This window comes from Geospiza fortis, unplaced genomic scaffold (genome assembly GCF_000277835.1).
Source record: "Geospiza fortis unplaced genomic scaffold, GeoFor_1.0 scaffold194, whole genome shotgun sequence".
NCBI classification, from domain to species: domain Eukaryota; kingdom Metazoa; phylum Chordata; class Aves; order Passeriformes; family Thraupidae; genus Geospiza; species Geospiza fortis.
The window spans coordinates 4397131-4420978 of NW_005054322.1; the positions used below are offsets into that span (position 1 = coordinate 4397131).

Below are 23848 nucleotides of genomic sequence, written 5' to 3' on the forward strand. Positions count from 1 at the left end.
CCCCTTTGGCTCTATTGAATTAGCAGATATGTCTAATTTCTCATTTTGGAGGTTCATTGAAGTTTGTTTTAGTTGACAATTATTCTTCCATTGTTCAGTGACTTCATAGCACTGAAGCACAGCAGAGGTGTGTTTGGTGGAACCATTGGAACTCTCAGGCATGCAATGCTTCAGTGCCAGCTTATGGAACCTCATTGTCAAGCTGTATTTTTCCTCAGGATTGATTAGTACTTTTGTGTAGCAACCATCACTGCAAAATACATAATCAAACTTATATGAGACATTCCTTATACAGAAAAATCTTTTCCATGGAACTTTTTAACTGCTTGTTGGCTATGATTAAAAAAAATTTACAAAGAAAAGCTAAAAATATGAGTTTTGATGACTCAGGGTTAGTAGAGACTTTGTCTATCTGACTTAATCATGTTTTTTGGTTAGGAAGGGTGAAGTTTTTCTTGGTTAAGTGTAAATTTTTTTTTGTGCCTTAGAGATCAGATTTTTTTCCAATTTATTTAAACTGTATCCTTGATTGCAGGTGCATTGAAAACTTGCTTTGAATTTCCTAGAAGAAGCCGTAATCCTCAGCAGAAAGTGAGGATTCAAAATTCTTTGATGTGTAGTAATGTATGAATACTATGCTGCTTTTGTTGAGAAGAAAGCAGCACCAGATTTATTGCACAATTTATACTACCATTCAGATATGTTTATTTTAATATTTTCTGTTTGAAAATAAATGTAGAAACAAGAGTGAAGGCTGTGTAGTTCATAGCCTTTTCTGTTTCTATTTGGTATGAACATTCGTGGAATGAAGCATCCCCATAAAACTTTTCAGTAATTGTCCTTTCTCTCTAAAATGTCTGTTTTCATGTGCATGATATGAATCCTAGATTAATTTTGGTCTCTGATACAGTGGATTCCTCCCAAGATACTTGAGGCATTCAACCCCTGTTGAATTAAACTGTTCAGAAACTCACATTTGGGAGAATTGGATGACACATGAAAATTGAATTTGAAGTCAGTTAGTCACTGTAGGTTGCTAATACAGTCAATGGGGAGAAATAAGCATGTCCAGAAGATGATGCCTTTCATGGTGTACAAAGGTGACTAAAGATCTGTACTTTTTTGTTCTCTCTCTCTTTTTATGAGGTGAGAAGGTGCAAATTGCCTGGAGCTATAAGCATTGAAGTAGCTTCATTTTTCTGTGCAGTCTGCTGCAAATGGGTCTGGTTGCTGGGTCTGTGTGCTCATCCATCAATAAGGTTTGGAAGGATATAGTTATGCCTGAATAGTGTCCAGGACCCAGGCATGTCCCCATCTCTCCCTTCCCCTGTAACATGGGACTCTTAATGCTGAGTAAGCCATGACCTGAATGGCAGACTCCAAGACCTACAAAGTCACCCCAAGTGCTTACCTATGTTTCCTCAAATCGACTCTTAAATTACGTGAGAATACACTCTTGGCAAATAAGTTATCTGAGGTACACCCTCTGCTAGCTGAAACTTGTTTTTCCCTAGGAAGCATTTCTTAACTGAGACAGTGGTGAAATGCTGGAACAGGCTTTCTAGAGTTGTGACCAAAATCCCAAACCTGTCAGTATTTTAAGAGGCATTTGGACAATGCCCTTAACATCAACTTGGTCAGCCCTCAATTAGTCAGGCAGTTGGATGATCATCATAGGTCCCTTCCCACTAAAGTAGTCTGTCATATTCTATTCCCTAGAGATTGAGACTTTGCCATAAGTGAGTAAAGTCTGTGAGCCCTCTGTATGTTACAGAATTATTCACTTTACAGAGCAGGCAGAATGACGTTCTCTAGAAACAGACTCAGACTGTAGTTTACATTCTATAGCAAAAAATGGCAGTTAGCTTTGTTTTTTCTCCCTCTCTTTTTGAAGTAGAGGATAAAATACATGGGAAAGGATTGGGGTTGTAGAGATTCTTCCACCAAGTCCTTGGTCCATTACTGACTAAGTCATTCCAATCTGATCTAATTGAGATGTATCTTTTAATTTCTCTTCCAGTTCAAGTTTGAATTGTCACACTGTTTTGATATACAGTGGTGACCATATTTGCACAAAACTGGGTATATAGGGTGCTTTTTCATGGTAAAAAGGCTTCTTTGGAAGTGATATTGGATTTCTTAACATTTGAATTTTTTTTAAGTAAATGCTATTTTTAATAACTAGAAAACACTGTTCTTCCTTTGGTGCTTCCTTTTATACTGTATTTAGGGTAAAAATATTTACATCCATCAGTCTTAAATATTATGGACTTTTAACTTGCTATATCAGCAAACAGGATTCTGAGCTGTCAGAATCAATGTTGGGAAATATAAAATTCTCTTGTAGTCCATAATACATTTGAACTGTTGCAGATAGGCAGATTGATCAGGGAAGATACCTCATGAGGGGACTAGCCCCTGTGAAGTATTAGCTGAAACCTTAGTTAGCCCTTGCTACCCATTTACTGTGCAGTATGAGCTCTGTTTCTCATCCACTTCCGCTTAGCATCATGAAGCTGAATTCCTAGGGGCTTCAAACAGCAAATCATGAAATGAGAATGATCTGATTGAAGTATTACAGTTTTTATTTTTAGAGGTTGATGTGTCTAACCACGGGCCATGACCAGATGCCTCAGAAAGTTCCAGAGTTCAGTGACTGCCCTAACATTGCTTCCTTCTAATTCCCTGTAAACATGGATTAGCTTAAAACTTTGAAGCCCAAATGTTTGTCTGTTGCATTATCCAGATTCCTTGAAGCACTGCTGTTATCCTTATGTTTATACTTTTGCTGATTTAAAGATATAATAGTGGTATTATTTTAAGCAGCAAATTTTCTGTGCACTATCTGCTAACCACGGACTGTGGAAATGCTAATGAGACAGATTGGGTTTGCTGTAAATGAGGCAAATAAAACTTTGCTTAGGCAAGCTGTGAGAACTGAGAATGTGAAAGAGAAGAGACAGAGAAGAAGCAAGTAGATCAAAATTGTAATTATTTCTTGATACTAAAGAATGAGACAGGCACTGTGGAATGTTCACTGATTGGCACTGTTATGTGGACGCTAACAAGTCTTGAACATTTATCATTGGTATTCAGTGCAGAACTTAACATTTGTCTTTTACTGGTTCTTCTCAAAAAACTTTGTGTTTTTACAAACCAAGGCTAGAAATCATCTTTGTCTCCCCTTCTCAGTGGTCACCTTTTTTCACTGATCATCTTCTACGTGAAAAGAAGGAGGAGAAGAACAGTACAGTAAGAATTTTAAAAACTTTTCATGAATAAATGTGTTTTATAGGAAAAAAAGCCTCCCCAGTTCTTGGATCTCTCCAGTCTGCCTTTCTGCAAAGACCAATGAAAGTTTATTGACATGTATAGTTTTTGAATGCCAGTGTCAATGAACAGTCTCGGCATCTTTCCGATCTCCCTGTTTCCAGTTGCTCCTAGGGATATTCTGTCGTCTTAGTGCAATCAGTGGCTCTGACAGCATCTTGTAGCAATGGTTAAAGATTAAATATTTACTGATTTTATTATCTGTCAGCTGCCTTTTAGAAAAATGATGCAGAATTGCTTGGTCTGTCCTCTAGAGTACAGGACTTAAAAGCATGTCACTGGAAAGATGGATTCTTTCACTCCCTTTTTTCCAAATATACAACTACTGTCTGTGTAAGCTGAAATGGTTTGGATTGTATATGTTTTTTTCAAAATCCCAAGCATGTAAATTGCTATTGCAACATATTATATAACAATTAATTCTGTATGACTTTCCTCCCTCATCCTGAAATCCAAGATTTGTTGATGCCCTTTACTGCCCATATCTTTACTCTTCTTCATGAAGAAAGTTTTAAAGTCCATATCTAGAGCAGTTAGATCCTTATAGTCAGTGCTAGCAGATGCTAGGGAAAAGAATGTCTGGTCATGGGAAACCTGTAAACTGGAATTTGCTCAAAAAAATACAGTGGAAAATAGATTTAGAACTTTGGTGTTTGAGTGTTGCATCATGTTACTTGGACAAAGATCAAAGTCTATAGGGCGCTTCTATAAATAATGATGGGAAGCCTGTTTTTGTCTGTCATTGATGCTAAAACCAGAAGATCATTTAAAGTAAAAAAGAAAATTCTAACATTTCCTTATAGATAACATGGAAATGTTGTGTGCTGAGTCTGCTATGAATTGCTTAAAAGCAAAGCTTAATCTAAAGTTTTCAAAAAGTGGTACAAAGCTTAATCTAAAGTTTTCAAAATTCTTTATTGGTTAGTAGCCAATGTACATGTGGAGAGAGGAAGCTTTTATTAAGTTTAACAGAGGATGGGAGGCAGAAAGGTCTTTTGAAAGATGACTTCAAGAAAGAAGTACATGGAAGTAACACTTCATGACCATGAAATTCATAAGCCTTTGGCAATTTAAAACATTTTAAGGTACTGTTTTAATTTAGCTTTTATTACTGATGTCAGGAGTTCCTATTTAATAATCATATACTCTCTGTAGGGCCTACTACATAGATCTTTTGCATTTTTACATTTTATATGTTTTTTAAATGATAGTGGGCTTGATTATGGAAAAGAATAGTTCATAGCCTCATTAGCCTTGTTATGGTATAAGCAGCAGATTTTGAACATACAGTCAATGGAAAAACAACTTGTGCTGTGTTTGTAACTGACATCACCTTAGCTCGACCAAGATGTGATTCCATCTGGCAATTTCTGTACTATTAATGAATAAAAAGACTCAAGTCTTGCAGTATTTTTTGATCTAGCAGCATGTAGGAACTTATAAGTACTGTTGGACAAGCCCTACAAATGGGAACTCTGGCATAGATGAGGTGACAAAGGCACAAATCACAGTAAGTTGGTATGGGAGCCACAGCAGTGTTAGTATCTTGAGTCTGCATCTAGTTTTCATTGCTCACTGGACCACACTCTGTGGCGCCAACCTAGATGTAATGATTTTCGTTGTAGCAAAAGATGGGTAGAAAAACATCTGCTTTGAAAACTAGAAGTAGGTGTTTTTAATAATAAAATGATACTGGATGTGAATAACCGATACTTTTTGCCTAGAAAACTTTTACTTGGTAAATAATTTCATGCTGATCAAATGTTAGGAATATGACTTGAAGTTAAAAGAAAGGAAAGTTACTTTATTTTAAATAGGCTGTAGCTTTGAGTCTTTTTACATAAAAGTGTCTGTGTCTTTGTACACTTACTTATTACATTTGAAGACATTAGATGTTAGTAATGTTAGAATTTTTTATACCTTAGATGACATTTAATCTGTAATCTTATGTTGTTGCATTCTGAATACCAAGACAATTTCAAAGCAGTTTTCTGTATCTTGTCTGCCTATGGGTTAGGACTTAAACCAGTAGTGCACAAGTGGTATTTGAAGTAATTTCTCACAAGAAGAGAGGGATGTGTGTTTTTCTCTGTGTAACTGTCTTTCTTCAGGTGAGGGTGTGCCAGTGGTTCCCTGCTGTTGTTGGGATTAAAAACCACAGATGTGAGGTTGCCAGAAAACAATACTGGATGTTTTCAGTTTAGCTCTGAAGTGGAGACTAATAGAGGGAAACCATATTTGTCAGCTATCTGAAATGCCTTTAATATTAATATTTAATAAAAGGCATTTCTGTCTATAGTATTATTTAGGGCAGACCTATGTCAATTATATAGCAAACTTCAGAAACATACTTCTTTCTTTTCATATCTCTTAGTAAATGCATGGTATAAAGTAGCACAGTGTTTGAGGGAGTGCATTAGAATCCAGTTGATTATTTCTTTGCTATTTCTTTTTATTCTTTTACAGAGTATTTTTTTTCCTCTCTTCTTTCTGGCTTATTTGAGAAATGAAGTCATAAACTGTATTGCAGATTATAAAGTCAGAAGTTGGTTCATCCTGAGTTAGTATAGCCTATCTGGGAATCAGGAGGCTAAATTAAAAATGCAGTTATAAAACAGCATATATTTGGAAGCTTTGTTCTCTTAAACCCGAACCTTCTGTTGACTGACGTTAGATGATCCAGAAGCAGATGCTGCAGCAGCTATTTGTTGATTTAGTTGCTATGGTGACATGATACATTCATGTACAGCAGGAAGCTCACTGTACGTTGGCTAATTTGATAGGAAGGAAGGCTTGAGGTAGGTATTGCTGACTATATTGTTAATTGATCCTACCTTTCACATCCTGCCTCCACATGCTTGGCGGATGCACAGCTATAGAGGAAGGTGGAGGGAGATCCTCCTGCGTGGCGTTGAGGTTTAGGTGCCCTGTTGACAGGAGGGGGGGCAGTGTTCCACACATCCCCGAAGATTGCCTCAGTACTGAGTGAATGGAACAGATTGGAGCAGCCGGAGTGGTGCCTGTTGAATCTTCCTTCATCCTTTGTCACTGTGGTAGCACCAGTTGAATGAGAGAAATAAAAGGATGCGAGCAACAGTAAGTCAAAGTGCTGAGGCTTTCAAAATGGGTTATGAGATAAAGCATGTCACTAATTAACATCTTGATTGCAACTATTAGTGGAGAAAAATGTAATTGTTCTGAATACGTACCCTAATGACAGAGCATAAATGTGGCTCTGCCTGGAAGTTGTGTCTTTTCTAGAAATACACCCTTTTATAATCTTGTTGCAGGCAGATTGTTAAAGATACAGTGTACCTCTTACAAAGAGCTTGGCTGTACCACCCTCTTAACAGGTTCAGTGTTTTAAAATTTTTTGAAGTCAGAATGACCAAGAGTATAGCTACGATGTTTTCCTAAATTTGAAAAATATTCAAGAATTAATCTACCTTTGTCCTTTTGGGTAAAAATGTTCTCATGAGTACTGCTGAGCTAATTTCAGTTGCAGTATTTTTAGACAAACCACTGATGTCTTTTTTTTTTTCCTGTTGATTTGTTTTAGCAGTGCATTTAGAAATATGATTTTGGTGAAGTCTTGCCATTATTTGTGATTGCTGACAATCTTTTGCTACTGACTCAGCACCTATAACCATATAATGCTAAATATAGATGTTTTAAGATTAATAATAAACAAAACAACAAAAAAAACCCAAACTAAAGCCTGAAACACTCTTCTGTTTCCTAGTAAATCATCTCACAAAATAGTATTGTTTCTGCTAGTATATAAATGCTTTGTGATTCTATTATCTTTAAATTATGGTTTTAAATGTCCAAGCAAACATTTTGGAACACTTTACCCTCTTGCTTTTTAGGAAGTTTGTTTGTAGAAAAAACCCCCAAAACTACCCATAACCCAAAAAAACACACACATTCCCCCAAACCACTCCAGAATGAGGGAAAAACAGAACTCTGCTTTTTAGTAATATTGTTTTGCTCCAACTTGTAATCTTCCTTGGTGTACAGGAGCAGTCTCTTACTGTATAGTTACATTTAAGTGTGCTTTAACCACAGTTTGTAATGTAACATACTCTTACTACTTCATGTTAAATATTTAATACCAATAATGACTAAAATTATTGTACCATGTTCTAGCTTCCCTCCCCCTTCCACTTTTTCCTTCATATCCTACTTCTGGCATTTTTTGGTGTTTAATGTGTTTGCCAGGCTAGGAATCGGCTTTGTTTCTAAAGGATTGCTTTGTTTGTTTGTTTGTTATAATATGTTCAGTGGTAGATCTATTAGCATTCTAGTTATATATGTTCAGAGGCTTTTTGCTTGGTTGGAAAATTTGTCCCAGATTTCACTCATTCTGGAAAAATATGTAAATTCACAAAGCATATCTAACTTCTTTTAGAGGAAGATACAAAGTAACTCTTTCAGTTCCTTTCCCCTTCAGAGTGAGGCGGTGGGTGGCTGGGGAGGGAGAATCATTCAAAATGCACTTTTACACTGAAATTCAGTCCGGTTCCTTTGGTTTTCTTGCTTTTGTGGCTGTAGACAGTGGTAACCTATGGAGAGAACAGTTTTCATGTGGGCTTATCCCACAACTTCACACATGACACAAATGTTTAATGTATTTTGGTTTCTTTAGTCTCAGTCAGGATTTTAAAAATTAACCTTTTTCTTTTCCCCTTCAGGAAGCTGTTAGTCCTTGGTACTGAAGGATGGGTTTGAGAGCCAAGATATTCTGGAGGCAGAACAAGCTTGATTATTTATTTTTCTTTATTGCAAATACAAAAATCTTTCTCCCATATCCCAGTAACTCTAAAATTATAGTTTCAGTTTTTCAGCTAACACTTAGCTGTTTTGGAATAAACCTATAATTATTAGGAAAGCTAATTTTTTACAATGATTTTTTACATTCAGTAGCTAATAATTTCTTTTACTGATAGAGAATCTTTTAATGCTTTAAAAACATTTATTTTGACAAGACAGATTGTTACATGCTAGGAACGATTTGAAAATTTGGCTGTAAATACTAAACTTGCAAACAAAGTTTTTTTGTATCTGACTTGATTCTCTTGATATTTTTGCTGGCTTAGAAGAATCAGAAACTGCTTCAGTCAGTCCTGTCCTGTCAGAAATACAGGTGTTATTTGAACATAGGCTCTAAAATGTGTAATATTTAAGATCATTATGATTTGGTAAGGGTAAGTTAAACTCTCTTCCATAAACCATACTCAAATCTGATCTGCAGAAAATTCTCCAAATTAGGAAGATCGTCATAACTTTATAGAGCAGTGTGAAGGAGAAGGTTTACACATGTCTTAATTCTGAATTTGTTTTGTTTTGTGTCTGTGTAAAAGAATATCTAGTATACTCCTAAATACAATCATTTTTTGAGGGTGTTGAGTTGTTTTGTTGTGGGTTTTTTTGGGTTTTGGTGGTTTTGTTGGTTTTTTTTCTTTACTTTGGACTAAATCCAATTTTTTAGAACCTAAACAATAAATTAAAAGTATTATTAATATTTTAAATATGTAGATTTTTTATCAAATAAAATTTCTTTTGCCTTATAGGTCCACTGCATGTATGTAATTGATAGAAAATAATTTTCAGGTACTGGTTTTTGATTGGCTGTATGGTGTGTGTTTATTTGGGGAGGAAGCTTTGCTCTTTAGCCTTTTAAATTTTGAGACCTGCTTTTGCGTGTATAATGGTGAGCAAAAGAGAAATGTGTCAAACTTGCTGTGAGATGTTAGCTTTTAGAAGTTAGCTTTTAGAGCTCTTTGATTTATTTCATTATTTACTTATCAGCTTTTTTTTTTTCTTCCACGGGGACAGAAATAGTTTGGACTTCTAATTGTATTTACAGTTTCTGCTATGGAAAGATGTTGCCTTAAAACAGTGAAGATGTTAATGCTTAGGGATTAGTCCTAATCTGTTTTTGTTTTTCTGCTCTGCAAGTCTTTCACCTCATCTAGGGTGCTTTTCAGAAATAATCCAATTTTGATATTAGTATTTCACAATGATGTCCGTAGGTTTATGTTTCCATCTTTCTTCCTAACCACCTGACAGAGACCAGTTATTAATTGTGCAAGGCTATTTATAGTTAGTCACTTTTTTTTCCACTGGAAGTAGCAGGGAAGCTGTTTCCTTCATGTTGCAATGTACATACACATTAGTGACGGTGCCACAAGTCTAATGCTGCCTTTCTTTTCTGTCAGGCTGAAATTATTTTGAAACCTGTCAGTCTCCTGGTACATCACTACTTCTGTTAGGAGGATGGACGTTCAAGTAGAGAAGTTTGTAGAAGTGCGCATCTTACAGAATGAAGGGTTGGTTTTAATTGTTATTTCAGTGGAGGTAATGGGCTTTTTGGCCTTAATTATTGTGCAAACAAACATATCCAAAACAAGATTAGCTAACTCTGTATTTTAAATTCCATTCTGCCCTCACTGTGCTCCAATGAAGAAATAAGTTAACTGTGTATTTATCCGGCAGGAGCTAAATCTTAGGATGCTTGTGAAAGTATTCTGTATACCTAATGACAAAGATTAGGAAGATACAAATCAGCTGCATTTTGTATTGTTGCTGTTTTGCTTTTGAAAGACACTGCCATGACCATATTGGCAGAGTGAATACCTCGAAGGATCTTATTTTGGCTTCTGCAGCCTCTGCTTCTTGCTGATAAAAATTACTTCTAGACCTTTATGGAGGTAAGTGTTAACATTTGGCCTTAAGTTTTTCCTTTCTTTGGAGCAGCCTGCTGAGTCAAGGCAGCTGCAGCTCTGCCTTGCACAGCTTTCTCTTTCACCTTTTGTTACTTGCAGTCTTACAGGGGTTTCTTTATGACTCCAGCCATTTTTATCAAATTCATTTCTTTTGTGTTAGAAACAAGCTGAGGTCTTGAAAAAAGACATTAAACTCCTTTCCTGCTTCAGTCTGCAGAAACATCCTGTATTTTCTCTTGCAGACAGTGAAGAGTTTTACTGAATAAAAATAAATAACATTGAGTATTTTTCTCTTTGAACATTTGTATTTCCATTGATTCTTTAGATGCAAGATCTAAATACTTTCCATCCTGCTCACACTGATGTAGTAATAAATCCTATATGAGATCTTAAGATATAACAATTTAAAAATAATTATATCTGTTAATGGTAGTATGTGCAAGTCGGTGTTACATATCTCTGTAGGATGTGATTATACTACTTGAGTTGCAGCAAAATTATATTCAATTTGGAATTTTTAGGGAGAGAATTATTGTATTCTAAAAATCTATTTGCCACATCTGCAAAGCTCAAACTGTGATTTAAGGTGAAGAATAGATTTTCAAAACCACTCTAGAGTGTGTCCCTTATGTAGTCCCTCAGAAAGGCATAATATTGTTGTGCTTCTTCAGGATACTGGCAGTAATTTTTTACATATTAGTACTTTAAATGTGTTCTGAATGTTCATGGAGACTGAGACTGTGTCGTCAAACAAGCCAGTTTTAGTAAATCTTTTCTAGCAAACTGCCTGGTAAGAGTGATCTCAGGAACAGTTTTCAGTTCTGTGTAGACTGTGTTATGCTCAGGACTACTATAGCATGTTTATTATTGCAGGTGACTGTTCCAGCATCTGGGAATGTTCTTGAGTACTGGTTACTTTGCTAATGTGGATGTGGCTTTAGGTATCCATGATGTGGTCAAGGCAATGTAGCGGTTCCCCCAGGAGAGATCAGGAATATTAAAACTCCTTGGTTTGCAGACTAGGTACAAGGAGATGGGAAATGCCAAGACTTTAAAAATATTGAAGGAGGTGGATGAAATTTATTCAGAACTGTTTTTCAGCAAATCCCATAGCAGAGAAGCTAGGGAACATGTAATTAGTAGGAGACTGTTTTAAAATGTCTAGAAAGAAAATTTCAGGAACTTACTGCCCTAGGAGGTTGTGGAGGCAATTCAAATTGTAAGTGAACTCCAAGAGTTTAGGCAAACATATGGACAGTAAGAGAGATGGACTGCAGAAAGTGGCCTGGCTCACACACTCTCCTTAAACAGCTTCTCAGTTGGTATATTAGAGTCAAAGTGTTTGGCTAGATGGGCTGCTGACCCAGACCATCAGGTCATTTCCTATGTTCTTGCTTGGCTTCAGCTTCTGCCTAAGTTCAAACAGCAGCTTCAGGAAATGCACACTGAGCTTTCTAATACATGGCATTATTAGTTTTGTTAGAAGGCTTTTTGTTAGGAGGTCTGTGCCAATCTGGGCAATTAAATTAAACTACTGCAAAGCTTACTATGTTGCTCATTTGGTTTGGATTTATTTTCTAAAGTAGCCTATATGGAAAAAGTTAAGTACCATTGAAAAGTGTGAAATTTCACTTCTAAAACTAACAGTTTTGACTACTGATGTTTCAGGTATTTCAAACTTCAGCCATTCAGTGGCCACTTTTTTATTTATGCAAGGACTGCTTTTAACATAAGTGTGTATCTGCACTCTTGTATTGTCAGTTTGTATGCTAATCTCTGGAAAGAGATTTTGTATTGTTTTTCATCAAGAACTGTATTGAGGTCATGTGGACCATCATTAAACAACTGTTTAAAGGAAAAAATTTATAGTCACAGTGGAAATGACATAGAACTAGTTGACCTAATACTCCTATTTTTTAATGGCAATGACTTAACATGATTTGAGACAAAAATACATTGTCAAAATTCTGATAGCATTCAGAAATTACACTTGTAAATTTTATTAGGTTCCATTATAGTTGGTTGTGCTTTAAAAGTGCTTGTATAATTCTAGAACTTGTATCAAGGCTTCAGTATCCTAAGTTGATATTATTTTGTTAAGATTGTGAAGTTCTCAATTAGTGTTTTGTTGATTCAGTAAGAGAAATAGCCCTTGAAAAGTGCCTATGCTAAAGGTGCCTCCCACTGAGACTGACTCATCACAAATGAGATTTTTATCTGAGTGTCATAGTTACCTTAGAGGAGCAGGCAAAGGGTAGAATGCATGGCAGCCTTTGGGTAGCAGAACTGTCAGTAAAGCAACAGAATTTATCACAAGAAGATTGAGGCACAGGAAGAGAGGCTGGACCATCAGATTTTTACGAAGCTTTTCTCTTAGTTCAAGCCAATCTGAATGTTTTGCCCAGAAGAGGAAGGAGGTCAAGATCCAGAATATTCCGTGTGATAGACTCAGGCCCTGGTTTTCAGAAGTACTGATGTCAGGGTGCATGAAGTAACATGTTGGCTGATGGGGTGTGCAAGCCTGCACAAGGGCACCTCAAATGAGATGAAAGAGCTATAAATAAGCAACTCATAGATTTATTGTTCTCTTTTTCTCTTTTTTTGGTTTTTTTTTTTGTTTTTTTACCTAGAACATGATGCTATGTAAAATCCATGTTACATTTTCCTTTAGAGAAATTTTCTTGCATCCTTGATTATGTGCTGCAGGCTTCAATTAGATAAGGGGTAATTCCTATGAGTGACTGTCAGTCTTTTGTACTATCTCTTCTGACCAGAAAGGTACCAATCTCTCTCCATGCATAGCTTTAATTTTTCTTATTTCAAATCATGTCTGCTGAGATGCAGAGTATCAGAAATGCCCTTCTCAAAGCTGTGATCACTCCATGGGGTTCAACTGTGATAAGGTTTGTCCAGAAACCCCTTTTGGTCATATGCTGCCCCAACACAAAGACTGTTGAAGCCAGCAGTTTTTGAAACTTCTGAAATTTCAATCCTGATTCAGAATCTCTTTTGGCACACTTGGCAGAATACACAGCCTACCTTGTAATAGTTGTAAAATAAAAATGTGAATGCACTACACAAAAGCAAGGCTAAAAGTGGGAGTTGTCATACAATCAGGCATCAAGTAGGCTAATTGTCCATTGACAAAAGGCATTCTATTTCCTGTTTCTGGGAACTGAGGTCTAATTAAACTGCATGAAGTTAGTGAGTCTCCCACCCTTTGGATTGGCAGTTGGATGTCATCAGAGATGTGAAAATCTGATGGCATCCTGAGTGTCAGAATGGTGCTGGACTCCATCAGTTGACCTGTTGCTGCTGCTGAGCAGTGCCTGTCTCACTGTTGGACCATGGCTGCCATGCTGAGCCTTTAGCTTCTCAGAGCAGCTGTGAAGTGAGCAATAAAGATGCTCTCGCAGGAGAAGCAGATTTAACACAGAACCAGGAGGCACAGGGCCCACTTGCTGCAGTTGGGCCAGTGTGTGTGTTCCCGTGCTCAAATCCTCTCTGCCAGCTGGACCTCAGGTTTGGATGGCCTGTAGCAAGAGGTCTGGGGGAGGAAAGCCAGCAAGTTCCTACAACAGCATTATTACCCAGATTACCAACCTCAGGCACTCACACAGGGTAAAAAGGGACAACTGGGGATACAGTCAACCCACATTCCCTGTTACTTTAAAAGCAGGAATCAAGGGCCAGGCATCACCATAAAGCATTTCTGCTTCTCACAGTTCATATGATGGCAACCAGGAATATTGAGCTGAGAATGGTACAGATTGACATGTCAGCTGTAGCCAGAATGGCTCCTCCCAGGAGTTTGGGCACCTAAATCAGCCAAAAGAGATGGGCAAATGTAGCTATGCAGCCCACACATAACAGATGGAGAGACATTCTCATGTACCATGAAGCTTTTAGGTACTTTTATACCAGTCTAAACGTCAAGCTAAAATTTTCAATTGTAGCAGGGGGAAGAGTATATCAATGAAATATATCTTGAAAAAGTTATGCCTGCTTGGGAAGTCCAAAAAAGAAATTGTAAGAACTCATCTATTCGTATTTCTCTTCTTCATCATAATCTGAAGGTGATGATAGCCAGTTGTTAAAATGCTGTCTTCAAACACTTCAAAATAAACTCTGCCAATACAGTATTTTCTGAAGACCTTTAAGTCTTCTTTGAAATTCTTTACTCAAATCATCTTGTTTAGATTATATTATGAATGCTAACTGAATTTTACATTGAGCCACACTTCAGAAGATCTGGAAGATGTAATAGCTTGATAAAAATCTAAATATTGATACAGTTCATTATTTTTTCTCAAACAGCCAAAGCTTCTAGAAAAAACATGTGAAACAAGATAGTATTTTTAAATTGCTTGCTCAAAGCTGAGCTAATCAGTGTTGACTAACACAGCCCAAGCTTGAAAATGTGAATGTCTGTCATATCTCATCAATATGTTAGTGTTAGAACTTGCCATCTTTTCTTTAATTTGTGAAATTGCTCCACCAGAAGGGGAGGAATTCATATGATTTCTGTCATTTTCTTATCCTTTCCTTTGTCTCTGGTATTCCTAAAATGAGTAACACTCAAGTTTCCAGTTCTGGGAGTTTGGGTTGGTTGGTTGTGTTTTTGTAAACATGAAAGATTTTATTTTATTTTAGCAATTTAACAAAGGAAATTTTTGGCCATAATACTCAGGAGCTGTGTTTCTAAAGATTTCTTTCCTACTGATTTGTAGAGGGAGGAGGACATAGGCTCTATTTAGACATGTGCAAGCAAGACTGAAGAATGTTCTATCTAGAAAGGAAATTATAAAATGCACCTGCTTTTCTACTTTTTAAAGTTTTTTTCTCCTTTGTTCATAATTTTAGCTAGGTTTTTCATGTTAACAAAATTCTTTTCCTCATAGGAAGGGCAGGTTTCAAATAAAAGTACAAAAATCTAAAATGGTAACAGGCTTCTTCTCTGGTACAGACTTTCTCTGTCATTTTTGCTGCTGTGTGCTTTGCTATCATTTCTTCATTGCTTGGGTTTACAAAATTGGGATAACCAGCTTTCCACAAGTAAAATTATACATACTGTTTCATGCTGGGCATCTGGTACACTTACTTTGTCATGACTTCTAATTTTTTTTATCATTAATGAATGTACAAATATGCTTGGGTCATATAAAGAGGGACATGACAGTATTTTCCTTGTGTTGAAAACTGTCAAGTGATTGATGTCAAGCACTGGGAATTCTAGGCTTACTTCTGAAAGTTTACATAATGGTTTGATTGATGTTGAAGTTAATGCAATTTGTTGAAATAATTTAAGCTGTACAAATAGCTTTTTAATTATACCAAGCAGTTGAGAAAATAAAATTTGTACAGGTACTGTTTTACTTAGTTGTTATTCTCTCCTTCATTCTTTGAAAAATGTTTGTTTAAAAATATCTATGCTTGTTCTTGCTCTTATCTATTTCTCTATGGGATGAAGACAGCAAGAAGTGTGAAGTGAAAAATAATGTATTTACTAACCAGAAAAAAAAATTGGTTTTTTCCCAGTAAAACTTTTTTTTTTCACATACCAAACTTCTCTAACATATTCCTGTGTAATGGTTGTAAACACTCTTTTATTTTTAAGGTTATTCTTGTGCAAGTTAATCCAGGGGAAGCATTTACAATAAGAAGAGAAGATGGACAGTTTCAGTGCATTACAGGTAAAGTTGATAAATTTATTTTCATATTTTCTGAGTCTGAATCAGGATTAATAAAAGGCAATTTGTGGTGAAAGTAAAAGAATGACAAAATTTATTTTAAATACAAGAGCTGTTTAAAGACCTAAAAGATTATGTGCTAAGGATCATTGGGATTTAGATTTCACTGCCATAAACCAAGTACTTTTTCTTACCTCATATTAGATGAAATTAAATTTCGTGGAGAGGAGAAGGGAGAAACATTTTCAGATTGCAAAGCAAGCCTGGAAAGGCTGTTGTAGCAACTTTTGACTAAGCTCAATTATATCACAGACCTCAAACTAAGAGCTTAAACTGTTAATTTGGCTTGAGTTTAGTTTTTTTTATTCTTTGCTATCTTGTAGCAGGGGGAAGAGTATAGCAATGAAATATGTCTTGTTTCCCTGTCAGTTATCCCACCCAGTTTCTCATTATCTCTAGGAGCCAAATGGCATTATTTCTGAGTTCTACCAAGTGCAGCTTCAAAATGCAAATGTTTCATCTAAGCATAGCATCCCCTTATGCAATGGTCAGTTTGGATGTTGTTTTCTATTCTGAATGACCAGAGCTTACCAGTTAAGCATATCTAGACAGTACTGTAAGAAATGAGCAATCAGCTATTGCTGCTGCACAGAATACCATTTTACTGTCATGTAAGAGTACCCACAGATTCAGCCATGGGGGTCACATTTTTGCTTGTCATCATCTGGGCCAGTGAATCCTACTTTTTTTTTTTTTTTTGTTCCTGGATGTTGACCCAGCTCCAACAGATACTGCTCTGGGAATTTGAAGCAAACATTTTCCAACTCCTTTCCATCTTCTCTCCAGTCTGAGAAGAGCTGAAAGGTCTGCTTTCCAGTGTCATAGGCAGGTCCTTTGGCTACAAAACAACTGATTCAAAGGAGGCCTTAGATGGTAATTAAGTTTGTACTGACAGTTCCTAAAGTTTACATGTCTGTTAGTACCATATTTCAAGACTTTGTGCTGATGGCATGGTATTCTTGCATCCTTTGAGCCACCAATGGATCAGTGTTGCTGCTCACCATTCTATACAGCTTACTTGAAAAATGGTATGTAATAATTACTTGACAGTACTGAGGGAAATAAAATTATTTTTGCCTTGCAATTCAAGTCAAAGAACAGATATATTTTGCTTCTGTTGCACAAAATACTGAGGGAAGTGGCATGTGTTCCATGTTTGGTTCTAATTTTTGATTTACCAAACGGTCTTATTGGTGGAGAATGAATTGACACTTTCCTGGCATGATTATCTTCAAAGCAGGAATTGTTTAATGAACTACAAAAATATTAAGATCATATCCTTACAGATATGGTTCTAACCTTCCACGATACAGCTTTTGTCCCTGCCTGGTGCCTCTTGCTTTTGGAGCAGGCAGCTTGCTATTGTGATTTGACTCAGCTGTGGATTTGTTCATCCTTTATATGTGAAAGTGAGCATGGTCAAGTTACTAGATGATTGTTTCTGGGACTCACTAAGTGTAAGCTGAGGTACAGTCTTTACAACTTCCCTGGAAAATGCACTACAATCTGGAAAACTACATCCCAAATCAGTACCACACCTTTTGCAAACTTCCTACATCGATATTCTTATTGTCTTTCCCCCTTCCTGAAGATGAAATTGTGGATTATAATTGGTAGTAAAATAGGGGGCATAAAGTTACTTTTCATATCTGTGAATTCAGTAATATTCAAACAGAACCTGAGTTGCTCCTGATCTTTTGAATACTGCTTTTCTGGTCTATTCCTGCCACTTCTGAGACTTTTCTGTGTTTTTGAGTGCTGTGCCAATGGATCTTTCTACCTTTTGGGTTGTTTGGCCTATCTTCCTTAAAGAAGAAATTCCCTTAGTAATTGATGCTGTTCCTTTTTCATTATATGTATTGCAACTCATGAGGAGTGTCTGCTGTTTGGTTTTCTGTGCAGAGATTTGTATAGAACAAACTATTTTAGATGGTGTAAACTATACAGAGTAATTTGGTATTGGTCCTTTTCTGTTCTGCCACAACTTCTCAAACATAGTTTGCCCTTGAATTGCCTACAAAATGGATTATCAGTCTGCAAAATGAGTTACAGCTGCAGGAGTCTAGTGCATTGTCTTGAAAGTAAGAAAGAAAGCAAGCTCACATCAGTTCCTTGATTTTTTTCTTCACTGTATGCACTCAGTTGTTGGGTGAAATCATAGTTACAGATGCAGAAATATATAATGAGAATGGTTTGGATAAATGTACAAAGATGTTTATATTTAGAAAGCAAGCATGAAGATTGCTCTGACTTAAAAGTCTCTTAAATTCTCTGACTTAAAAATCTCTGCAAAGAACACATATGCAGTTTTTTTTAGTGATGTATGATATGAAAGATTGAAATTATGTAAATATAGTACTAAAATGAAAGAGTGGAAGTTGGGAAGTAGCAAGCTGTTTATGGATCCCAGATAGCAGTGCAGGTAGCCAGATACATTAGTTGAATGATTCGGTAAGTCATGCTTCCTTGGATAATTCTAAATCTCTCTTGGGGTTTATTACTGGTCAATTCACCTTGATACTATGCTATCTGCTGAAGTCAATGTGGATTGTTAATAAATCTAACCATAATGTTAATTGTGGTTTTTTGCATCAAATATTTGCCTGTTGTAAACATTCAGATGCACTGTCAATCTTCGTGCTGTTCTTGTCATCTATTCTATTTTTAAAGAGAACTGTCCTTGCTTTGGCAAAACTGTACATAGGGTAAAATTTCTCAGCCTGCAAATGATGAGAGTTAGTGTCTCTTCAGGAGAAAGGAAAGGAATAAAGTGGCTGTTTAGAGCTGTCCTTGAGTAAATGAAGTAATGAAAACTTAAAGCACTAATTAATGGAGAAGCACGCAATGCATTTTCTGTGAACTACGCTTCTGAAGAAAAAGCTGCATTTGCATGCGGGTCTTTGTACTGACTTATCACATGTCTGCTCTCACAGGTGGTCTGTAAAGCTTTGACTGGTTTGGAACCACATTAAATGAGAAGCAGCTTCTTACTGTGGTCCTCTTCCATGGCAGTGGAATATTGAGTGAATAATATTGAATGAAAAGACTCTTAAGAATAATTCCTGGTTTGAAATTTCCTAAGGATGGCAGGAGAGCAGTGATGGTTAAGGGACCCTTGATCCTTAGTGAATTCCATTCCTTTATTCTGGTGACCTTTTAATGAATTAAAATAACATGTATTTTATTCTTTATTTCTGTAGAATAAGAAGCATGGTACTTTTTATTTCTGTAGTTAGGAGTCTTGGATCATGGTTGTGTTTCTGTTGTCTGTATTTTGACTTAAATACAGCTTTGATTGAGCACTTCTGTGTGCCAATGACCATATTTCTGAGATATTATAAAATATTTTCTTTGCCTGCCTAGTGATTTGTCTGATAGTGACAACTCGTGCTCCCCTTTGATGCAGCTTCAATTTAAACCATTTGTCAGTCTCTAACTTTACAAAAATGCCATGCATTCCTTGCTAGATAGATAGGAACATATCTGTCTGTGTAACCATGTGTTAGACCAGAATGTTTCTTTTCAAAAGAGGTCTTTTAAATATATGAAAATTTTCTCATATACTACAAATCTTTTAAATATATGAAAATTTTCTCATATACTAGAAATTTCTCATATACTAGACTTCTGTGGAAACTTTCCTTAAGCCAAAATTTTCTTCTGTTAATATGAAGTAATCAGCTACATTACAGTGATTCAGAAAACCAGGTTTGAAATGTATGAATGGGTTCTCTTTGTAGAAGTGAATTACTGCAGATCACTCATTCATGAATTCTTCCTATTGCAGAATAAATGAATGAAGATGACTCATCTCGAGGACATTTTGTAACAGTCCCAAGTTACAGCTAAAGGCTATTAAATGTTACTTGACACAATAAGAGAGACCATGTTCTATATGTCTCTGCAAAGGAAAATTGCCATTTTCATAATAGAATAAGAAGACTTATGTAAATTAGAATGAGTCATAAATACTTCATGCTTTGAAATTAAATGAAGTATTGGTATTAAGGTTAGGCTCTGGGATAAAAGTTAAGCAAGCTTAACCTATTTTTTTCTCTTTGAAATAAGAAATAAAATTCTTCTGAAAAATGTTTTCAAGGAATTCAAGAGGAAAAGAAGATACAACAATTCTGAGACTACAGTAGTGAAACACAAACTTCAGTTCATTCTAAGATCAGCTTAAACTTTGCAAAAACTAAACCTGTCCATTACCCAGAATATTTTGAGAATGAAACTCATACAGAATCACAGAATGGTTTGGGTTCGAAGGGACCTTCAGTGGTCATCTACTTCCACCCCCTCTGCCATGGGAAGGGACACCTTCCACTAGACCAGGTTGCTGAGCCCCATCCTGTCTGGCCTGGAACAATTCCAGGGATGGGGCATCCACAGCTTCTCTGGGCAACCTGTGACAGTGTCTCACCACCCTCATGAAAATTTCTTTCTTATATCCAATCTAAACCTCCCGTCGTTCAGTTTAAAATGCTGCCTTTTGACCTGTAACAATATGCCCTGATAAAAAGTCTTCTCCATCTATTTTATAAACCCCTTTATGCAATCAAAGGCTGCAATAAGGTATCCCCAGCATTTTCTCTTCTTTAGGCTGAACAATCCCAACTCTCTCAGCCTGTCTTCACAGGAGAAACACTCCAACCTTCTGACCATTTTTTTGGCCCTCCTCTGGACCCTCTTCAAGTCCATATCTGTCTTGTGCTGAGGAGCCCAGGACTCCAGGTGGGAGGAGAATCCCCTCCCTCACCCTGATGAACACACTGCCTTTGATGCAGCCGAAGATACAGTTGGCTGTCTGGGCTGCAAGTACACATTGCCAACTTGTGTCTAGTTTTTCATCCACCAGTATCCCCAAGTTTTCTGCAGGGCAACTTTTAATCTATTTTCTGCTCTTTTCTGCTGTCAGGCTTGGTGTGGTTTTGATTGTTTACAGATACTGTTACAGCAGCCAGACTGAGCATCTTAAAATCTGAAAGTAACTGCTATTTAAGTACATTTGAAGCAAAACCCCCTACATTTATCTTGTTCAAATATCATCTTGTGCTTTGGTGTTGAGTTTTATTTTAATATTGGAAGTGGTTAAAGACCAATCATAAATTCTGTATGAGTTGCCACAGACCCCTGAGATTGGGACTTTGTTAGTTGCTAATGGTCATGGGGAAATGCTTACCTCACAAGACCACCATAGCTTATTATCAAATCCTAAACCACTGTGGTAAGTGGAGGGAAGTGTGTGCTGTCATTCTGTGGTGATTTTATAATGTGAAGACACCTGGCACTGCAGTAGTGGTCACATTTATAGACTTGAAGGGTGACATCACCTCTAGAAATACCGTATCTTGTTTGTCAAATTACTCGGTATCCACATTAGCGCTGGGCAAAGTTTAGGAATAAAAGAACGTTTATTTAAATACACAGCTCTCTAGTAATGGAACAAACTAGCAAAAGCAATAAAACACTATTAACAGGAGTTTTCTCCTAGAGCACATCTAGTCTTCTAGGTAGCTTAATAGCCTGAGTAATGGACCCCTTACAAGTAAACCCAGGTGTGTATTACAGAGATCTAGTGCGTTGGTTTTCCTGCTTCCATTAAGAACAGCTTACTGAAGCCAGCCAGAGAAGATGCTCTGGGTGCTCTTTTTCTTTCTGTAGCCTGAGAAGAAACTAATTTTTCATCCTTGTTTCTATTTATGTGTTTCTCATTTCTAAATACTGAAATGCTGCATGAAAACATGTGTAAGTTTATTTGCTTTCCTTTTCATCTTTAATGATGATTTGCAGCTTTTCTCCACAGTAGCCTTCTGAAAATAGATGTAAGGTTTTATGTATCAGTTAATTTAAAAAAAAAATCTAAAAAAACCCTCAGAACAACCTCACCCTAAATGGTAAATTATTTCAGTTGTCGTCTCCATTCCTTCTATGTAGAAGACAAAAGATATTATGTAAGGCTGAAACTGGATATGAATACTTAGATTAACTTCCTTTTCTACATATTAATTTTAGGATCTCCACTGGAAGTATTTAGAGGGCCTTTATAAAAGGCATTGAGGGAAGCTAAGACAAATCAACTGAAAATATGGGGTCAGAGCAAGCTACAGTGATTTGCAGCTATTTAATTCTTGGTTAAGGCTGTCTGTGCAGAGGGTCAGCTGAGTCTATAGGAGTACTAACTCTAAAGCACCTCTTTTTGGAATGACCTTCAATATACACCATTTTTTTTTAAATTAAAGTTTTTCTATTTCTAGATATCTGCACTCAAACTAAAAATAATATTAGTATTGGCCAGCTATGTGGGAGTATGACTGCAGAGGAGACATAATTCCATTTTGTATTGAAACAAGATGATGAGGGAAAGTGGTCACAAAGCGTGGTTGGAGCAGCTTGATTTGGAGCTGTCTCATTCCAAAATAATTTTAAGTGGGAGCTGCTCTTTTTATAGCTTAGATTGATAAACAGGGTGCATGAATGCCCTTGCAAATATTGTTGAAAACTTAACCGTTCTACCTTTTCCTGGTAGGTTAGCCTAAAAAATGGATTGAGAAATGGCAAATACCCTTCTGTGGCAATGTTCTTCACTTGAGGCTCACTAAATGTAGCAGTGTTTGCAGGGGTCCCAGGACGAGGGAAGAGATGAGAATTTTGACTTCATGTTTCAGAAGGCTGATTTATTATTATATATATTATATTATATTATATTATATTATAAGAAAATGATATATTAAAACTATACTGAAGAAATAGAAGAAAGGATTTCATTAGAAGGCTAGCAAGGAAAGGGAATGGAATGATAATAAAATCTTGTGACTGCTCACAGCCTCGACATAGGTGGCTGTCATTGGTCATCAAGTAAAAACAATTTCACATGCTGGGCAAACAATTCTCCAAATCACATTCTAAAGCAGCAAAACATGGAGAAGCTAAAGCTTCTCAGGAGAAAAAATTCTAACAAAAGGATTTTTCATAAAATATGTCTGTGACACCCTTCTGATGAGGTAAAGAAATGATGTATTTAAGCCCTCACTGCAGCACATGTGGAATGCTCATGTGTTGGCTTTGACACGTAGCACAAGTTCAGCTCATAAATCAAGTATTATTGGCAGGTAAAACTTGCCTGTAAGCCCTGCTGCTGCAGCTCTTCTAGTACAGCAGTGGAATTAAAGCTGGGTTCAGACACATCTCCTTGGTTCTGTAGGCCCTCTTGCAGCAGGGCAGAGGCAGTCTTCTAGTGTCACGACCATCTTTCAAATTTGTTGTGCTAACTCAATGAAAATTTCAAAGTAGTGCAAAACAAGGTCATTCTCCAGACAAGAATAAAACACAGCAATCCAGAATTTTCTTCTTTAGATTGGCCTCTCTCTGCTCTGAGAGTGACCATGAGAATTAACCTCGTAACAGAGCTCCCTCAGCCTTCTCTGGGAACTGCCTGACCTTGTCCTCCATTAATTCTGATGACTGACCAGGTCTTTGTGGTCCCAGTCTCATCGAGCCATTAAAGAAGCAGGCAGGGATGACACAAGAAGCTGTTATTGGAAAAACTTACTTTATCATGCTGCTTTTCTGCCAGTGCAGCTCACATTACTGTTATGTCTACTTTGTTAGTGTTATAAATACTAGACTTCTAAAACATTCTATTCCCAGAACAAATTGAATTTGGTAAAAGATTGATTGAAAAGCAAACTAGACGTGTTTTATCCTCTTCTGCAGTAGCAAATTAAAGAAAAAAAGGGAATGCATTAATTCATATCTCTCAGATGTTGATTGTAGTGTGTTTTAGGAAAAACATAGTTTTCTGCCATTGATTTCTGTTTAAAATGTGCTAGAGAGAGTCAACATCTTTATATGGACAGAACATGTCTAATATTTTTTGCCTTGGTTATTTCTCTTTCTTCTAATAGATATTTTTTAACTTTTGTTCTATCTTATTTAATGCATTCTGAGATGTAAGTTCATAAAGTACTATATTCATTGTAAAGTGTTCGGTTACATTCTCCTTTTCCTGTTTGATTTCCCAGTATATTCAGATCAGTT

At 36.5% G+C, this 23848-nt stretch overlaps 1 protein-coding gene across 1 annotated transcript in view; it reads left to right on the forward strand.

Annotated features, from left to right (window-relative positions):
- Positions 1–23848, forward strand: part of FNDC3A (fibronectin type III domain containing 3A) — a 94153-nt gene that overhangs the window by 4437 nt on the left and 65868 nt on the right. Inside the window, exon 2 of the mRNA XM_005420775.3 lies at positions 15676–15751. Within this exon, the coding sequence (XP_005420832.1) occupies positions 15676–15751 (76 nt within the window). The remainder of the gene's footprint in view (positions 1–15675; positions 15752–23848) is intronic.